Source organism: Aethalodelphis obliquidens, unplaced genomic scaffold, assembly GCF_003676395.1.
Source record: "Aethalodelphis obliquidens isolate GAN/ISIS:26980383/991018 unplaced genomic scaffold, ASM367639v1 scaffold75, whole genome shotgun sequence".
Lineage (NCBI taxonomy): Eukaryota > Metazoa > Chordata > Mammalia > Artiodactyla > Delphinidae > Aethalodelphis > Aethalodelphis obliquidens.
In genome coordinates, this window is record NW_020838019.1 from 1,961,535 (window position 1) to 1,978,528 (window position 16,994).

A 16,994-nucleotide genomic window follows, 5' to 3' on the forward strand; every position below is an offset into this window, starting at 1 on the left:
CGTGTTTTTGCCTGCATTTCTGGAGGGAGGCCATCTCCTCCTCCTGAAAAACTGGCAGTTTTGCTTTTCTCTGAGCCATGTGCTAAAAGTCAAGACTGCCTTTGGGGAGCGAACAAGCATCTTTCTTCTAAATGCCATTTTGCTTCTTACAGCAATAGCGGAAACGTAAACCAGAGGCTGATGGATGAACATTCATAAAAGCAAAAGCATCCCTGGGGAGCTAACTGACCAAAGGACCATCTTGAAGAGGAGGTTTCGCTGCGCTGTGGGCTATGCCCACAGTGTCTGGTGGTGGCGCCAATGCGCGGGTCAGCCATCATTGCTGCTGCCCAATTAGAATGGCACTGGCCTACTGGGGAGGCACCACGCATAGGGAGAGGCTCTGCTCTGACTCACCCCTTGGGTTCTCCAAGGAAAGGGCTCTTCATGAGCAAGCAGGGATCTGGGGGGCATTCCAGAGATGGCTCTCTTTTTGCACAGAGAAGGCTACCCCTTGGCTTCTCCCCTTGGGACTGGTCTCAGGAAGCTATGCCAAACTCCAGGAGGGCAATTGCATCCTCTCCCCTGCGCATGTCTTCCCAGGACCTCCTCCCTTTGGTTGTCATAGCAACAGAACTGTACCAAAATGTAATCTTGGAGGATGGGCAGGCAACCCCACAGCATTTCCTGGGGCTCCAGGAAAGCTTTGAAACCATAGGCCAAAATCTGGGAGAGTTTCCAGCAAGCTTGAGGGAGAGCAGATTTATCCGTCCTTCCCAGGAGGGGCTTGGCCTAGATGAGAGCTTGGGAGGCAGAGAGAGGCCCCCCAATGGCCCTACAGCACATCCAGGGACCCCCGTCTGACTTTTGAATGTCTTATCCCTGTAGGGGAGCAGAGGCAGGTAGAACTCTCTGACACCAGACAGTGTCCGTGACAAGATGCCAGTTTCTCTTCAGAGGCAAGAAGACAGAAATCTGTGTTAGGCTTCCCGAGCCCTTCCCAGACACTCCTCAGAGGTGCCTTACAACAGAGGTCACAGAACTGACCCTATCCTGCATGTGCACAGCTCCAGCCACGCTGCATTGGCCTGGCACAAGCTTTTCAGCCAATCCTTTAACATTTGAACGTGGCACATACAAATTTGGATGCCCTGCTTGTCTTGAAAAATCAAAGGGGATTTCAGGAGTTGAGTTGTGTAGTGTAAGTAGCTGACCTCAGCCTCGTGGAGAGGGCTGTGGAAGGCTCATTGTATGGTGTTCAGACTCTCCATTAGCAACTGACTCAGCATTTCCCAAAGCCAAAAGGGAACTCAGCGGTGAGCCCTTGTTTAACCAGACACCCAGCCACACATCGCTGAAGATGGAGCTGCCGATCATCACGAGGAAGAGAGACCATGGAGAGAGGAAGTACCCTGCAGGGGCGGATAGAGGGCCAGGGGTTACAGAGGCCAGGGGGCTGTCGGGGACTCCTCTTCCTTGGGTCCAACCCTGGTGGGAAAATCAAAGCCTGTAGGAAAATGGCCTCTACCCCGGGAACCACTTTCTAGGCTGATGTGACAAGTCTGAGTGTTAGGTCCCTGAACCCCCAATGGGAACATCTGTTCCACCTGGTTGGAACATGGGTCCAAATTGTCAACATATTAAAAAAAAAAAAACACACCGCTATTCACTTTAATAGATATGACTCAGTATTTTAAAACAAACAAAATCCCAGTCTTGCTGAGGGGAGACAAGGAATGAAACGCTCAGGGATGTTTTGCTCATGGAGATGACTCTTGCACTGAAGGCAGGCAGCGAGTGGGCGGCTGCTGTCCTCAGTGATTAGAGAGCGAGGTTACACAAGAACCACGGCTGGGTCACGCTGCTGCTCACTCAGTTTCAATAAAGAGAGTCTGGCAGCTTTAATGGAGATAAAGGATGATTCCATTTAAAAGGCTGTTTTATCAGACTTTAGATTTTTAGGAGGAAAGAATAAAAGCACTGATAAATGACCCTAGCATAAAGAGAGTCATTGTTAAAGAAACCATAAAACATGAACCCAACAGTTTAAGAAAGAATTTTTTAATGCAAATTAAATCAAGAAACCCATTGTTTTCTACCGAACCTCCAGAAGCCTTAATGTACGTGTCATAAGTTTTCCAGGTCACGGTTCCTCCCCGGGGGGACTCAGTCTGGATGAGCTGGTGCAGAGGAACGGTGGGGACAAACACAAGTCCTGCGGCGCTCCCGGCAGGGCAGGCCCCCTCCCGCCCACTCCCGACCACCACTAGGGCCAACTGCCATCCTTTCTTCCACTAGCCCTATGCTTTGAAATTTCCAACATACTTTTGCTCATTTTGTTTTATTTGGTCCTCATTACAGCCCTGTGAGGCAGGTGATTTTCAGTGTTTTGAGAAATATATTTATTAAGCACCTACTACGTGCTCAGCCCTGGGGAGACAGGGGTTGTCTTGATCTAGTTCTGCAGAAGCAGATCCTAAGAAGAGGATGTGAATGCATGCAGTTTACTCCAGAGCTAAAGGGTACAGGGAAAGGAAGGCAACAATAAAAGGTGTCTCATCAAGGCAGCAGCACCCGTGGGCAATGGGAGCTTAACCCAGCACAGAGAAATCTCAGGCTGGGACAGAACTACAACTCAGAGGTCTTTCTCGTGATCAGCGGGATCTGGGATGTTTCTACACAAACTCCCGTTGGCTGTTGGGTGAGGGCTCTCCCCAGGGGCTAATTCCCCAGCACTTCTACCTTGACCTGCAGCTGGCAGCTACGAGAGAGCCCCAGGCAAAGGGATGCAGGTATGGCAGCTGGGTGTTGGGTTGTGTGCGCAGAAGTGCTAAGGGCACCCACACCATCTACTACAGGGCCAACAAGAAGGCATCTACCATGGAGCTCACACCATGAGAAGAAACCTGGGGCATCCTCCCAGGTGGATTCCTGATTCCCTCCACGTGGCTGTCCCAAGTCCTCTCCGTTTCCCAAAGGGTGAGGGCAAATGACTGTCAAGCTCTCGTTGAAACAGCTTTCAGAGGTGCAGGGAGGCTGCCTAAGAGCTCCCAGAAGCCAGGGTTGAATGCACGTCTCTTCCCTCTCCTACACAGAGGAGCATGAAAATGTCCACTCCAAAGCAGCATGCTGTAGTTATACCTGGCTCTTGTAAACAGAGATAAATAGAGCCAGACAAGGGGGCCCCCCTTCGCAGGGCTCTCTGCATCCTGTGCTGGCAAGGAAAACTGTCCCATCTCAAAGGCGCCTCCACGAATAGAGCTGCCATTATCCTCTCTGCCTGGGAACCCTCGCGCTTCTTTGAAATGTTCAGCCTGACTTTCACTCATTGTGTCTCCCTCTGGGGCTGCAGCATGAGGGGGTCACCTCGATGGGTCGGCAGAGCCTAACGAATGGCACCCTAGAGCGTAAAAGGAACTGTCAGATCCCCTCGCAGCCCCCGCCCAGTCAGCCGTGCTGCTGATGCTCTGCTCACCTTCGCTGTCCTTGGAAAATGCCCTCGTGCCAGCCCAGTGGGCTGTCACCTTCAACCCTTCCCTTCCTATAGCTCTCAGAGCATTTAATTTCACACTTTCCCTTTCCTCTCCAGAGAAGGGGCATGAGGAGGAGAAGAGGGGCAGGATTTACTCTCCCCACAGGACCCCAAATCCTGAGCAGCCTGGAGCTTCCCTGGGAAAGCGTGGAAGAGACTACAGGCCCCCCCACTTCAGTCTTGGCCGCCTCCAGAGTGATAAAAATATATTGTCTTTCCAAATGGGCACGCATTTGTCACAAGCACCATTAATGGTGCCAACTTTCATCGATAAGAAGACTCACATTTTTTCCCTGCATTTTAGCATCTCTGAAATCAGGATGTGTCCCATTCGGTAGTATGCCACATCATCTAACTGGCAGAGACTTTTCTTAGTGCTACATAAAATGATGGTGCTCGCAAAATGGATGGCATCTTAAATTTGATCAAATATGCTAAGGGTTTTTTTCAGCTACACATTTCTGAGGGACCTTGCTGTGGGCACTTTGAGCTAGGGGTATTTTGATCTCTGCCCTCTCAGTGCCCAGTGAGGGGCAGGGCACAGAGTAGGTGCTCAACAAATGTTGACTGGATAAAGGGATGGAAGGCAACAGAGTCTAAGGAGGAGAGACAGCACGCCAAGTTTATCTCCCACATCTCTCCTCTCTGCCTTCCTGGAATTGCCTGATGCCCTCGAGCCCAAGTCCTCCCCTTTCCCCTCCTCGTCACCAGAGTGTCCATGGCAAACTCCTACACATGCTTAAAGGACCAGTCCAAAGTTCACCTCCTCTGTGAAGCCCTCCCTGACTTCTCACTCCCACCCCAGCTCCCCATTACTCTTATCACAGTTTCCCATGATTATCCTCTTGCAGGTGGCTCCCACCAGACCAAAAGATTCCGAGGACAGGGGCATATTTTCTTTCTCTCCCCAGCCTAGCTTAGTGCCTGGCACATAGTAGAATGTTGAGTCCTTTTGTGGAAAGAATGAATAACCTTATCCCACCTCAGTCTCTTCACGGTTGCACAATTCTTTCTCAATGCTCCCCATAAAGACTGGGAAACATCTCCTGTGTGCACTTTTGCGTGTAATTAATCTCTGTGCATTGCTTTGATCTTTCCAACTAAGCATCATCATCATCATAACAACAACTACTGAGGGTTACTATATGTCGGCACTGTGTTATTCATTCTATGTACAGTTTCTAATGTAATTTTTGCAAGAACCTATGAAGTTGGTACTCTTATTTCCCCCATTTTATGGATTAAGGAACTAAGGTTCCGAGTGGCCAAGTACCTTGCTTCAAAGTCATAAAACTAGTAAGTGGTTGAGCCAGAATTTGGACTCAGGCAGTTGAGCCCCAAGGCTCACACTATAGTAAACCACATAATTCTAGCTGCCCCAAAGGACGTACAGTGTGCCTACACTTCTCTGTCCCAAATGGTAGGTGCCCAGCAAATAGTTAAGAGTATGTAACTGAGGGAATGAAAAGTAAATACCTTTTATGTCTACAGACTCTGATTCTGTTTCAGGTTCTTTTCCATCATGTTTCTCATCTCTGGAGCCAAAACTAGGGTGAGAAATAAGGAGAGATCTGTGTCCACTCGTGAGTCATGGGTGATAATAGAGGCGTGATTGGAACTCTGATTGTACCAGTTTCTTCATCTCTCTCAGCAGGGCTCTCCTTAAGGGCTTCCACCACTGCTGCATCCTAAATGTGCTCAGGATCCTGGAGACAAAATGAAATTCCTCTGAAAATGAAATGAAAGAACTTCTCCAGGCCAGAAATCATGAGGGAAGGCACCCAATCTTTTGCACCCAAGGCCGAAGAGTTTTACCTTGAATTTCAACCCTCAGAGGTTGTGAATCAGTTTTGCATAGAGTCCTCTCTCCTCCATTAACTGTTCCCTTTTCACAGATCTCTCCATCTTCCAACAAGATGACTTCGTCACGACACTCCAGGAACTGCAGAGGTATTAAAGCAATCTACAACGAGCTCCTGCCTTGGAAGAGAGAGAAGAGAGTTGTGCCAGACTCCCGTTCAGCAGCGTCCCAGGCTCATCTGGGCCAGGGGTTCTCAACCTTGGCACCACTGACATTGAGGGCCATATAATTCTTGGTTGGGGGGTGGGGTGGGGTGGGGACTGACCTGTGCATTGTGGGATATTTAGCAGCCTCCCTGGCTTCTACCCACCAGATGTCAGGAGCACCTCCTCCCCCAGGTGTGACAAGCAAAAGCGTTTCCAGACATTGCCCAGTGCTGGCTAGGAGGCAAAATGGCCCCCAGTTGAGAAGCACTGATTTAGTGCCCACGGGTCTCACGAGTATAAAAGAGACCTTTGGTTGCCACTGTGAAGCATACTGAGCCTTCCTTTGTTATTGCTTCCTACGTGAGCTGCTGTGCTGAGAAATCTCATCATGGAGACTTGGGAGTATGAAATTGACAAAGTCCCTGCAGCCGAGGTTTGGTGGAGAGGGGAAATATGACCTCAGAGATGGCTTCCCTCTGTTGTAACACTACAAGCCCACCTCATCATCCTCATCTAGGCTACAGGTGATGTAGCCTACCGTGCAGTCTCCGGCCTCCAGGCCTCACTACCTGGCCTGAGGAGTTTACACCAGCTTTATCTGTACAATAAAAATATAGCCGCATTTCATGATAGCATCCTACATTTTGCCCAAAGCACTTCTGTTTTTCTAATTTGAGTTCCCTTCATTTCCATATCATGCCTGAAATCAAAGAGTTGCTAAGAGGAGTTTCCTTTCATTTTGGAATGAGACCAAGCTCACCCCATAGGATCAGCCCATCTAGGGGCAGGAAGACCCTCTTAGAGGTGGACAAGATGCTGTGAGATCTAAGATGGTTCGGCCAAAACATGGCCTTGAAATACAGGTCTTTCCCCTGTGCTTTGGGGTTCACCCAAGGTCAAATCTACCTTTGATGCTCTTGATTGAAACCCTGAAAGAAGTAGCTGCATTTGGTCATTGTGCATCTGATTGGGTTTGGGGGGAAGAGGGTGGTGCCCAAAAGGCCAAATGACAGCAGTTTCGCTTGGCTTTGGACAGCTCCAGCCTTTCTGCGTCCTTTGTACTAACTGCCCTGTCCACTTTCCCAGACAGCCCAAGGAGGGACAGTCTGACTTTTAATGTCCAGTTGAGACACTTTCCGACAGAGCCATTTTCCTGAAAATCACCTCTCACCTTTGCACAGCATCTTCTAACTTTCAAAGGCCGATCTCGTCTCCTATCTCTCAGTCTCCCACAACCCAGTGAAGAAAGCAGGCAGCATTATCATCAGCCCATTTCTCAGATGTGGAAACTGAGGCACAGATGTAGGGGCACACATTCCAGCTCCTGAAGTTCCTGGTGCAGCCCCTCTGGCCAGCAAGCTCCCAGTTCTCTCCAGTGAGACTAGGTGTGATCTGAGCAGCTTTGTTCTGCAAACTCACTAAATCTGGCCCTGGGTTGGATTTCAGGGGCAGGCCAGCGGCCTCATTTCATTTGTTTCCTCAAGTAATAGAAGGGCAACCGTCCAGCCTGAGCACCGGGAAGCATACAGATTGCCTGCGGGCCCCAGAGTAAAAGCAGCCCGAGAAGTGTTCTGGAAAAGCCCACAGGCTCCAGGTCCGGGCTCTGAGCGCCTCCTCCCCAACAATTGATGGCCAGACTGAGACTCCAGTGCCATCTGGTGGCTGCCTGTATTTTTCAACACACAAAAAGTAAGATGAAATGACCTTGGTGAAAAATAGAGTCTCTGAGGCCTCCTGGGTTCTTGCCTGAGTTCATACCGCTGGTGAGTGAGGGTCAGAGACTGGGCCAGGGCCAAGGTCACATTCTCCCCCCTTGAGGACTCCTGCAAAGACAGCTCTGACCCACATCTGTCAGGTGCCGGGAGTCTCCCTGTGCACCCCCAGGACTCCAGGAGGACAGCCCTCCCTGCTACACATGGTCTCCAGGGACTGGACCCTTGCACTGCAGAGCTGTGGTCACCATATTTAGCACCCTAGATGGGCGAGAGCCCGTTCCCAGTCACCTCATGGGGGCCCAGAAGAAATCCAACCTTCTCCTCACCCTGGTCCCTGCCCAGCAGAGGAACGAAGAGGTCTTGTCTGCACCAGCCCAGCTGGATGCTTCCTGGAGGTGACAGATGCCACTCAGAGGAAACCTGAGCAATCCCCACACACAAAATTCAGATGCTTGGAGCTTATTCTGAGGTCTCTAGCTCTCAGCAAACAGAGGCAGAGGCTGGGGGCAAAGCCACAGGTATAGGAAGGCCTGGTTTTCCTAGGTCTTGAAGAAACTTTTTCCTCTTTGGCCAGCCCTTCTGGCCACTGACAGAGGAGGCTAAAGATGCTGGCTACAGCATCCTGTAGCCATGGCAACTTCATTTGCTGCCAGCTCTCATCCCAGCTTGACTTACCTTTGCAAAGGCTGAGAGTCCTGCCTCTTACCCCTAGTTTAACGTTTCCCCACAGGTGACAGGAGAGTCAGAAGACAGGACTTCTGCTGCCTCTGTTCCAATTGACCTCTCATTACAGGCCAGTCCTGTGGGCTCTCTCCTCCTGCAGGGGACGCACACGCATGTGCACGCACACGTACACACACACACAGAGCACATCTCTGGGGAGTCACTGTAGGACAGGGGTCACCTGGCTTATCTCAGGGTAGAGAGGGGTCCTGGATTCCCACCAGGCATCCAGAACCCTTTACATGGGGCTGACACTGTAAGAACTGTCCCCACCCTGCCAAATTCCCAAGCTCATTCAGGGGATTCAGTCAGTCCCTTTCCTGGGCAATATTCATGTTCCTAAGCCTGAGAGCGTGGCTCTGGGCAGGGAGAAGCTTCTTGCCTTAGTTGTGAAGTCCTGGTCTCCAGCCTTTTTCCCCTGGGGAGTGATGCCAGGGGTATCTGGGCCTCTCATCAAGGGATCTGTCATCCCCTGCCACCTCAGGCCTGCCCAGCCCTTGCGGGAGGAAAGGTTGGTCTAAATGTTCCTACCCGACTTCCCATCTCCCCACCGTCAGTGGTCCAGAGCTGGAGAAGGTGCCCCATGTCCACCCCATAGGTAGGGGTCAGTGGTCCAGAGCTGGAGAATCTCCCTCTGATGGAGGAAAGGTCTTGGCCCCACTGAGCCCAAAGGTAGGGCAACGGAAGCCATGCACAGAGAGGAGCAGGCAGGGCCAGGTGCGAGCCAGGATGGCCGGGGACGGTCACGGTGTCTCCTGTGCACCTCTCCCCTTCCCTGACCTGGTCCAGGTGAGGACAACAGGTTTAGGCAGAAGAAGAGACTCTGTGAGCATCAAGTACCGCACCTGTTTCATGACCTCATGGGTCCTGCTGGTTCCAGTCACCTGCAGCTGGTGGGTCACCAGGACGACGGTCTTCCCCCTGAGCACCTTCTCAATGCACTCCTCAAAGATGTGCTTCCCGACATGGGCGTCCACGGTCGACAGCAGGTCATCCAGCAGGTAGATCTCATGGTTCAAGTAGACGGCTTAGGCCAGGCTGATCCTCTGCCTCTGCCCCCCAGAGAGGTTGAGGCCCTGCTCCCCGATCTGCAGACAAGGGCAATGCTACTTACTTACTGTCCACCACCAGACTCCATTCCCCACCCTGCAGTCTTTGGGGACCAGGAACTTCCTGAAGCTTCTCTAGATTCTTCTGTAGACTGCTCATCACCCCTTTACAGGAACCCCCTGGCCACACCAGTTACCCTGGAAAGCTCCACTTCTGCAGGAAGCCTGGTGGGCAGTGGCAAACAGGGAAAATTCCTTCCAGTGTTGAGTGAGGGGCACCTGGCTCACAACAGTCCCATCCCAGTGCAGTCCTGTAGGGAGGGGCTCCATCTTGACCACTAACACCAAAGGGCATTGTTGAGCAGGAAGCTCTGGGCAAGTGGACAAGTGAACAGGAAGGAAAACTGTCTGGGAGAAGAGGGACAAGGGGTCTCTCTTTGTTTACCTGTGGATCAACTCCCCGCCCCCACTAGGCAAGTCTAAGCTCCAGGAAGATAACAGACATGTCAGCCTTTTTCGTCATTACATCCCTAAGGCCTGGCACCCCACCACACAAAGTGAGCCTCCAGGAGTTCAGCCAGTTGTTGTGCTGAGCACTGGGGCTGGACACATGAAGTGGGACCAGAAAATTCCCCTGTCTACTGGGAACTAGCATCTTAGCGGTGTGTGGGGGGGGCGGGGGCGGTTGCTAGTTATACACATAATAATGGCACAAAGAAGAATTTAACAAGTGCCAACTGAGAAGCATAAACTAAGTACTTTGGGGCAAATTACTTTAGACTCTGGGTCTGGGGAAAGTCTTCCTCAAGGGTATGGATTTGGGGTGGGAACTTGAAGGGTGGCAACTGGCAGAAGCAGAGGTCTAGAGCCTGGAAGGCGAGCGCACACCTAGGCAGGCAGGTAGGGGTGGGTGGAAGCAAACGCTGGCAGGAAGGCCAGGGCTGCAGTGGCTGTGACGGCCATTTCTTTGATGCAGGTACACGGAGGTACCAGCAGAGAATGACAATGTGCTCTGAACTGGGCTTTCTTCAGGATGCCTCATTCTTTGGGCTCCTGGGCAGAGTGGGAAGACTGTGCAGAGGGTACACTGGGATGGGAAGACAGAAGGTGGCCCGGTGACTCCCCTGGGTCACCTGAGTTGGCAGGCTCAGCCCAGGACCCAGCCAGCCCTTTAAACAAGGGGGTCAATGGTTGGAGATGATCCTTATACTCCTGGGCGGGCAGGGCCAGTGAGGCAGGAAGGGGCCCTTGGGCCTCCAGTCACAATGCTGTACCCATGACCTCTGTCTTAGGATGACAGAGCTGGCCCAGGAGGTGAGGAAGCACCTTTCACCAGAAACCTTCCCTGAGATGACAGGCAAATTGGAAGTGACCCCAAGAGTGACCAGGCTGAGCCCAGCACAAGTGGAGTTGGTGTCACATCCATTGTGGTATCTCCCAAGAAAGGAGCCAGGTGGAGAATGCAGAACGGTAGAACCTGACTTTCCCCACATTTCCTGGGATCTTTCTGTCCTCTGGGGCACACGGATATGAAGGAACTGGTGCCTGCAGAGCTTCAGCCCATAGGACCTGGCGGTTGAGCTGCCATGAGCCGCTGTGGGGCTGAGCTCTGGGTTTGACTCACCTCAGTCAGGTCTTCGTAAGGTGGGGTGCTCAGGTCCACCTGAAGGGCACAGACACGAACCGTGTGCTGATACCTGTGGGTGGAAAGCTAGAAGTCAGCATGGTGAGAAAGACCCCATGTCCATGCAGCCCTAGGTTGCTCCAAAGGTGCGCTGGTGCCATGGGCAGGCGAGGAGGTGGCTGATTGCTTGGTCTTTGATGTCCAAGGGCAGCTTCCCCTTGACCTCTGCCCCACTTACCTGATGCAGAGTTGACTTGGGAGGGCCCCTCTGCTCACAGGCTTCCCACCATTCAAGAAAGATGAAATCGGTGCACATGAAACAGCTGAAGGGAAAATTGCTCGTGGGAGTCAGAGCAGGGAGTCACCAATGAGGGCTGAGGTCGCTGGAGGAGGCCTCCCAGAGGCCGCAAGACCACTAGTAGACGAGGAGAAGCGTGTGGGCGGTGCCAGCTTAGAGTGAGCAGGCAGGTCACAGGTAGCTACCCGGCAGGTGGCGCACTACGTCCTGGCAGCTCTTGACGCCCTGAGCATTGTGCCCATGTGTCAACTTTAGGGCTGGTGTGCCTGGTGGTTAAGCCAGCAGCTTTGGAATCAGAACAACCTGGGCTTGAATCCATCTGGGTAACCTTGAACAAATGACTGTACCTCCCTGATCCTCACTCTCTACTCTACACAATAGGCTACTAACTCTCATTGGGTTGTGAGAAGTGGGAACACATATCAAGCCAAGAGCATGCTGTCGTGCGCAAGTTTTCCATCAGCGGTAGTTATAATGAATGTTATCACCTTGCCAATCTTTGACTGTGAGATTCAGACTGCTCAGTGCATCTTCATCTTCTTGCCAGCTCCACCCCCATCTTAAACTTCCTCCCACCCTCCTGCTTCCTGTGGTCCTGAGAGTCTCAATATCCACCCCAGGAGGAGAACCCCTGCTAGAGATGCCACATAGGAAGGTGCTCAGTCCATCCTTCAAGCCCAATTCAAGCGCCACCCTCTCTTCCCTCTTGTGATCTCCGCTGCCTCTGAACAGTCCACCACAGTCTCCTGCCCTTGGCACGTTCCTCCTTGGCCCATTATGCATCTCCTACAACCCTTTACAGACTTGAGCACCTCAAGGGCAAAGTTACACCTGAGCCACCCTGCTGGCCCACATGGTCCTGCATAGTCCTGTGTCTTGCAGGTATTTGGTAAATATTTGCTCTCTGGTGTCCTAATAATAAAAGACAGGAATCCCTCCCTCTAGTCTGCTTCTGGCGAAAGAGAAGCCATTCCAGGCGGGGCTGGGAGGAGGCACAGGCAAAGGCAGTCCAGGAGATGCTGAGCAGAGCAGTTCGGCTGGTGCCAAGGACTCCCTGACTGAGCCTCTTGATGACAGGATGTCGTGGCCAGGAAAAAGGAGGGGAAGTAACAGATCTCTTGCTGAGAACCCACATGCTGGCCGATGGCGTCAGTAAGGATAGAGTTTGTGGGTTCAGGCAATAAGATGTGAAAGTCCAGACCACAGTTAAAGAGCTGACAGCCAGATTTGTAAAACCAACTCCATTTGTCTTTCCTTCAGCATCGTGGCACTTGAGGGGGCTGTCAGGCAGTTCCAGTGGGAACAAATGATGCTGACCTGCAGTTCCTCTGACATTTAATAGCTTTGACCTTTGGCAGGTCAGCTCTCCTCTCTGGGCCTCAACCTCTTCATCTGTAAAATGGGGATATGATGCCAGGACCTCCCTTAAATGGGTGATTATGGGGCTCTAACGAGAGAATGTACATGGCAGCACACCAAACTCGGCAAAGAACCTTAGGAAGCTATTTCCAGAGCTTAAATATAATGGTCCAAAGTGAATTCAAAAATTATGACTTGAACTTTGTTTTCATTCCATTAGGTCATTTTGGGGACATCAGCAGTGATATATCCTGAAAACTGGTGTCAATTAATAGTTTCAGGGCTGACTAATTGCATACCTGCTGCACTCAATTTCAAGGAAAGTTCTTGTTACTTGGCCTAAAGCAAACTTGCCAGATTCCTCTTCCTCCAGTCAGACACCATATGCACTGTTACAGAGAACCTCAGAACATATGCTACTCTGCACTGGGATTGAGTGGCGATTCCGTACGTTTCTGAGAGCGTGATCACAGGTCTGCAGAAGGCACCTCTCTTGAACTCTTGGATCAGGAAGAGAAAAAGGTCTGCAGAAGGCACCTCTCCAGAACTCTTGGATCAGGAAGAGAAAAAGCAACATCCATTTGGATCTGACAAATGTTTAATCAGAACTCGTTAAAGAAACCCAGTTAGCAATCATTACCAATGGCATCAGCATCTGCAGCAGATTATACCAAATACTAAAATGCCTCATGCTTTCAAAGTTAATATTACCTTTGGTGATCATACTTTTCTCCAAATAATATGTTTTCTCTCCCATTTCCCTGAGAGATCCATGCTTGCTGGGAAACGTAGGCCAGAGTCCCAGATTCCTTGTTGTAACTGCATCTGGAGCAACAACACCAGAGAACCTTCAGGAGCCAGGCCTCACCACCTTCTCCTCGGCGGGGGTGGGGGTGGGGCCTGTTGCACACTCGCCACCCACTTAATGTATGAGCATTAATTCGGAAGGTGCAAGAGGGTGACAAGCTGTCTTGCCACACACTGCAAAGCCCGGCTGTGCCGACCAAGGGTCTCAAAGTCAAACATCTGCGAGAGCCCAGGTGGGCATGTTCCAGAAGGGGCAGAGGTGAGCCCTGTGCTCTGGAGAGCACAGGCTGCAAGGCTGCTGCTGGCACATGTGCACCTTTGTGTAGCTAGGATGAGATGCTTTCTGAGCAGACCCATCACAAAGGCTCCCTCTTCCCCCAGGTGCACTGGCTAGACCCCACCCTCCTCAGCCAGGCCCCCAGGGAGAGGGCACAGCCTGCACTGCTGTGGATGGGGGCCCTGGCATGCCCCATCCTAAGGAAGCAACCTTGACTCCATTGCACAGTTGGTGCCAAGCAAGGATGCAAGCCTGCTGTGGCGAGTTTCTAATTTTTCAAGAGGAGTTGCAAAGTCTAGTTTCATGTAGAACTTCTGAACTTTCAAAACAATGAGGAATCCAATTAAGAAACATGCATGGGCTCCGGCCTGTGACCCTGAGTACCCACGTTCATTTAAGATGGCCCTCCATGGTGAGCCTCAGCAGATAACAGGAGAGGCTAGTGGTGGTGACAGCTTGTAGCTGTCAGGAAAGGGTGTATGAGGCAGGCCGTGGTGCTCAGGACTGGTGCTCATGGGCCAGCGGCAGTGTGTTGGGCACAGCCAAGGACGATAGCCAAGGTGGCCGAGGGATGTGACCCCATTCCTCCTCAGGAATGGTCTAAGGGATAGAGAACATTAGACTTGGAGAAGAGAGAATGATAATAACAATAACAACAACAACTATAATAATAATAGCTAAAATGAATAGGGTGTATGCCAGGCACTGTGTTAAGTACATATAAAATGCTAATCACTGTGGCTGGCGCTGGGAATTGTCCTGTAACTACTATTATATCAGTTATCTCATTTAGTCTTCATCACAACATCCTTAGCCCCATTTTACAGATGAGCCAACCAGGGCTCAGAGAGGTTAAGTGACTTATCCAGTTTAAGTGAGGTTAAGTGACTTATCTCAGTTTAGCTGGTGAAACCATGCCGTCCAGAGCCCACTCATTTAACCCAGTGACCATGTGAGGGGCCTCCCAAGTGACCACGTGAGGGGCCTGATCCCACCACTGTCACATGGGAGATGGATTCTGTTTTCTCTGGGACATTCCACAGGAGCAGACCATAGGGTAGAAGTTAAAATGAGGCAAATTTCACTCCCATATACCTCAAGTCTCTCTAAAGAGATAATGAGTTCCCCATCACTAGAGGCATCTGAGCAGAGGTTGACTCATCTCTTATAGGATTCAGTGGAAAGGACTCATGTTATTAGGTGGAGAATTGGGCTGGGTCACCTGTAATGCCCCTACTGACTCTAGGGTTATCAAAGGCACTCACGCTGAATCCCGGAGCCTGAGGAACTGCCACAGCTCACCTAACTCAGCCCCTGCCTCCGCCTTCAAGCAGGGAAGGAGTTGTCACTCTTTCTACAAATGAGTCAGCTGAGGCCAGAATGAGTCACCCTGGTCTGGAGGGGCTCTTCTGAGCCTAGCATCCCCCTGTCTCTATGGCAGGCAAAGGCAATCCCAGGTGTCCAACCTTCCCTTTAGGAACACAGAGTGGAGAGAAAGAGAACTTAATTTCTTTCCCCAGAAAGTTTCTCATTCATTTGGAATGAGAAGCCTTGGCAACTGTGAACTATTCATTTACTGTGGATACAGTGAATGGCTTGGCCATTTCCCTGGGGTCAAGCAGCTAGAAGTAGCAGACAAAGGAGGAGAGTGCACCCGCCCTCCCTTGCTACCATGAGGTGTACTTTGGTTCACACATTCATTCAGCCCCTCCTCCATTGAGGAACAGCTGCTCAGGGCAGACGCTGGGGAAATGGAGATGGATCTAAAGTCACCGAGAGTCGCAGTTTCCTGGGATTTTCCCCGCCAAGCTGCCTGGCCGGCCTTTCTATTTGGCACAGGCCAAGCATGTCATGAGAAAACATGGATTTAATGACCCATTGCTTCCTTTGACCAAGATGGAGCTCCAGGCAAGGAAGCTATCGCTGCTTAACTCATGTCCTCAGGAGGCAAACTGGGGAGAGTGCGTGGAAGGCCCGGCCCCCACCTGCCATGGGCCTGGAACTGCCAAGTGCATTGACCTCCTGGGCATCACCGTTAACTATGAGCACAGAGTCCAGTGCGGCCGAGCCCAGGGCCCCAAACGCGGCCAACAGGGAGCCACTCCATCGTCACAACGCTTAGCACACAGCTTACCTGTCCTAGGAGAGCTACAAGGAGGGAGCTCTTTCCACTTCCAACATTCCCACAGATGCCCAAGACCTTCCCCTACCAGAGAAACAGAAAAAAGACAGTCATTCTCCGAGTTCTTAGAGGGTCACCACCAAACTGCACTGGCCAGGCCAGGCAGGGACCAGTGGGACACTGCTGGCTCTGTGAGGTGGCAGTTGCAGCCTCACCCCCCAACCCTGATACACGGCCTCATAGGAGGCAGGAGCCTCAGTCTTAATTAAGAGCCTCCTCTGCACACCCCAGCACAGCACCCGGAGGGCTTCTAGAAGTCATGTATAAGCACCGGTGCAGAATAGCCTTGCGCTGCTCTGGGACACACAGGCCCTGAACAGGAGGGTGGTCCTGTGCCGACTCCAGGAAAGTAAATCTAATGGACGTCAATGGCTGCACAACCCAGAGGGACAGTGACAGCCTGCAAGTACAGGAGGCCGGGTGCTTTTTAAAAGTCCTCTTAGAGCATCCTTCCTCCATCACAACTCAGTCTGAAATTACTGAGCAGTTAGGCTGTTCCAGCGTGTTGGCTTCATGGACTTTTCTACAGCCGCAGATCTATCAATCCAGCTGACAAATCATTGCTAAAGCCTGCTTTGTGCCAGGTGCTGTTCTGAACACCAGCAATAGCACAATACAGCAGAGAACATCACAGTCAAAAGTCTGGGTCTGCCCGCACGGAGCTTATGTTTTAGTTGGGGAGACAGTAAACAAGATAAGTAAGTAAAATATGGAGTATGTCAGATACATGCCATGGGAGCAGATAAAGCAGCGAGGAGATGGGGGCGGGGAGCCTTACTGGACATGTGGACCTCTTAGCTTGAGCTCTCCCAGAAGGAGACCACAAAGCAAGGAATTGAGTGAAGGTAGCTTGCTGGGGAGGTGCAGAAAACACCCGCTGGGGGGAGGGGGATGGTACAGGAGGAGGAAGGTGGCCCATCAGGGGAGTGCTGTTAGGTCAGCTCCCACAGGAGGCAAATGAAGCTCAATGCTGCTGGGAAACTCAAGGAACTGCAGAAACTGAGCATGGCTTTGTCCCCGCAATGGCTGAGGGAGTCAGGTTAAATAGCCAACAGTCAGTGTTTGAGAGCTGCTCCCTCGGTTTACTGAGGGTGGTGGGGAGGGCCCTCAGGCACACAGATGCAGATCTGGCAGCTGGAAGATGGCCAGGTCACACGGATGGGTCACTGACAGTACCTGCTACAGGTGATGTCTGAGTAAGACCCAGAGGGGGCAAGGGAGTGAGCTGTGTAGTTATGGGGGGGGGCATGGCTGGCAGAATAGGAGTCCATGTGGAGACTCTGAGGTGAGACCACTCTTGTGTTCAAGCAGATATTGCAATGCAGCAGTTGGAACATCTAGAACATTCTCACTGAGACCTGCTCCCAGTGATGCCTCAGAGCAAAGATGCCCAGCACGGGGCCAAATGTGGCTTCTTTCCCACCTGAGCTAGACCAGAGGGC

General features: G+C 51.6%; 1 protein-coding gene across 1 annotated transcript in view; it reads right to left on the reverse strand.

The window, feature by feature from the left end:
- The window catches only part of LOC113612359 (multidrug resistance-associated protein 9), a 59,396-nt gene that overhangs the window by 20,577 nt on the left and 21,825 nt on the right, over positions 1–16,994 (reverse strand). The window contains 11 exon segments of the mRNA XM_027092192.1: positions 1,299–1,391; positions 2,084–2,194; positions 4,988–5,046; positions 5,120–5,217; positions 5,327–5,390; positions 5,392–5,453; positions 8,841–9,044; positions 10,630–10,702; positions 12,998–13,090; positions 13,092–13,111; positions 15,505–15,576. Of these exon segments, the coding sequence (XP_026947993.1) occupies positions 1,299–1,391; positions 2,084–2,194; positions 4,988–5,046; positions 5,120–5,217; positions 5,327–5,390; positions 5,392–5,453; positions 8,841–9,044; positions 10,630–10,702; positions 12,998–13,090; positions 13,092–13,111; positions 15,505–15,576 (949 nt within the window).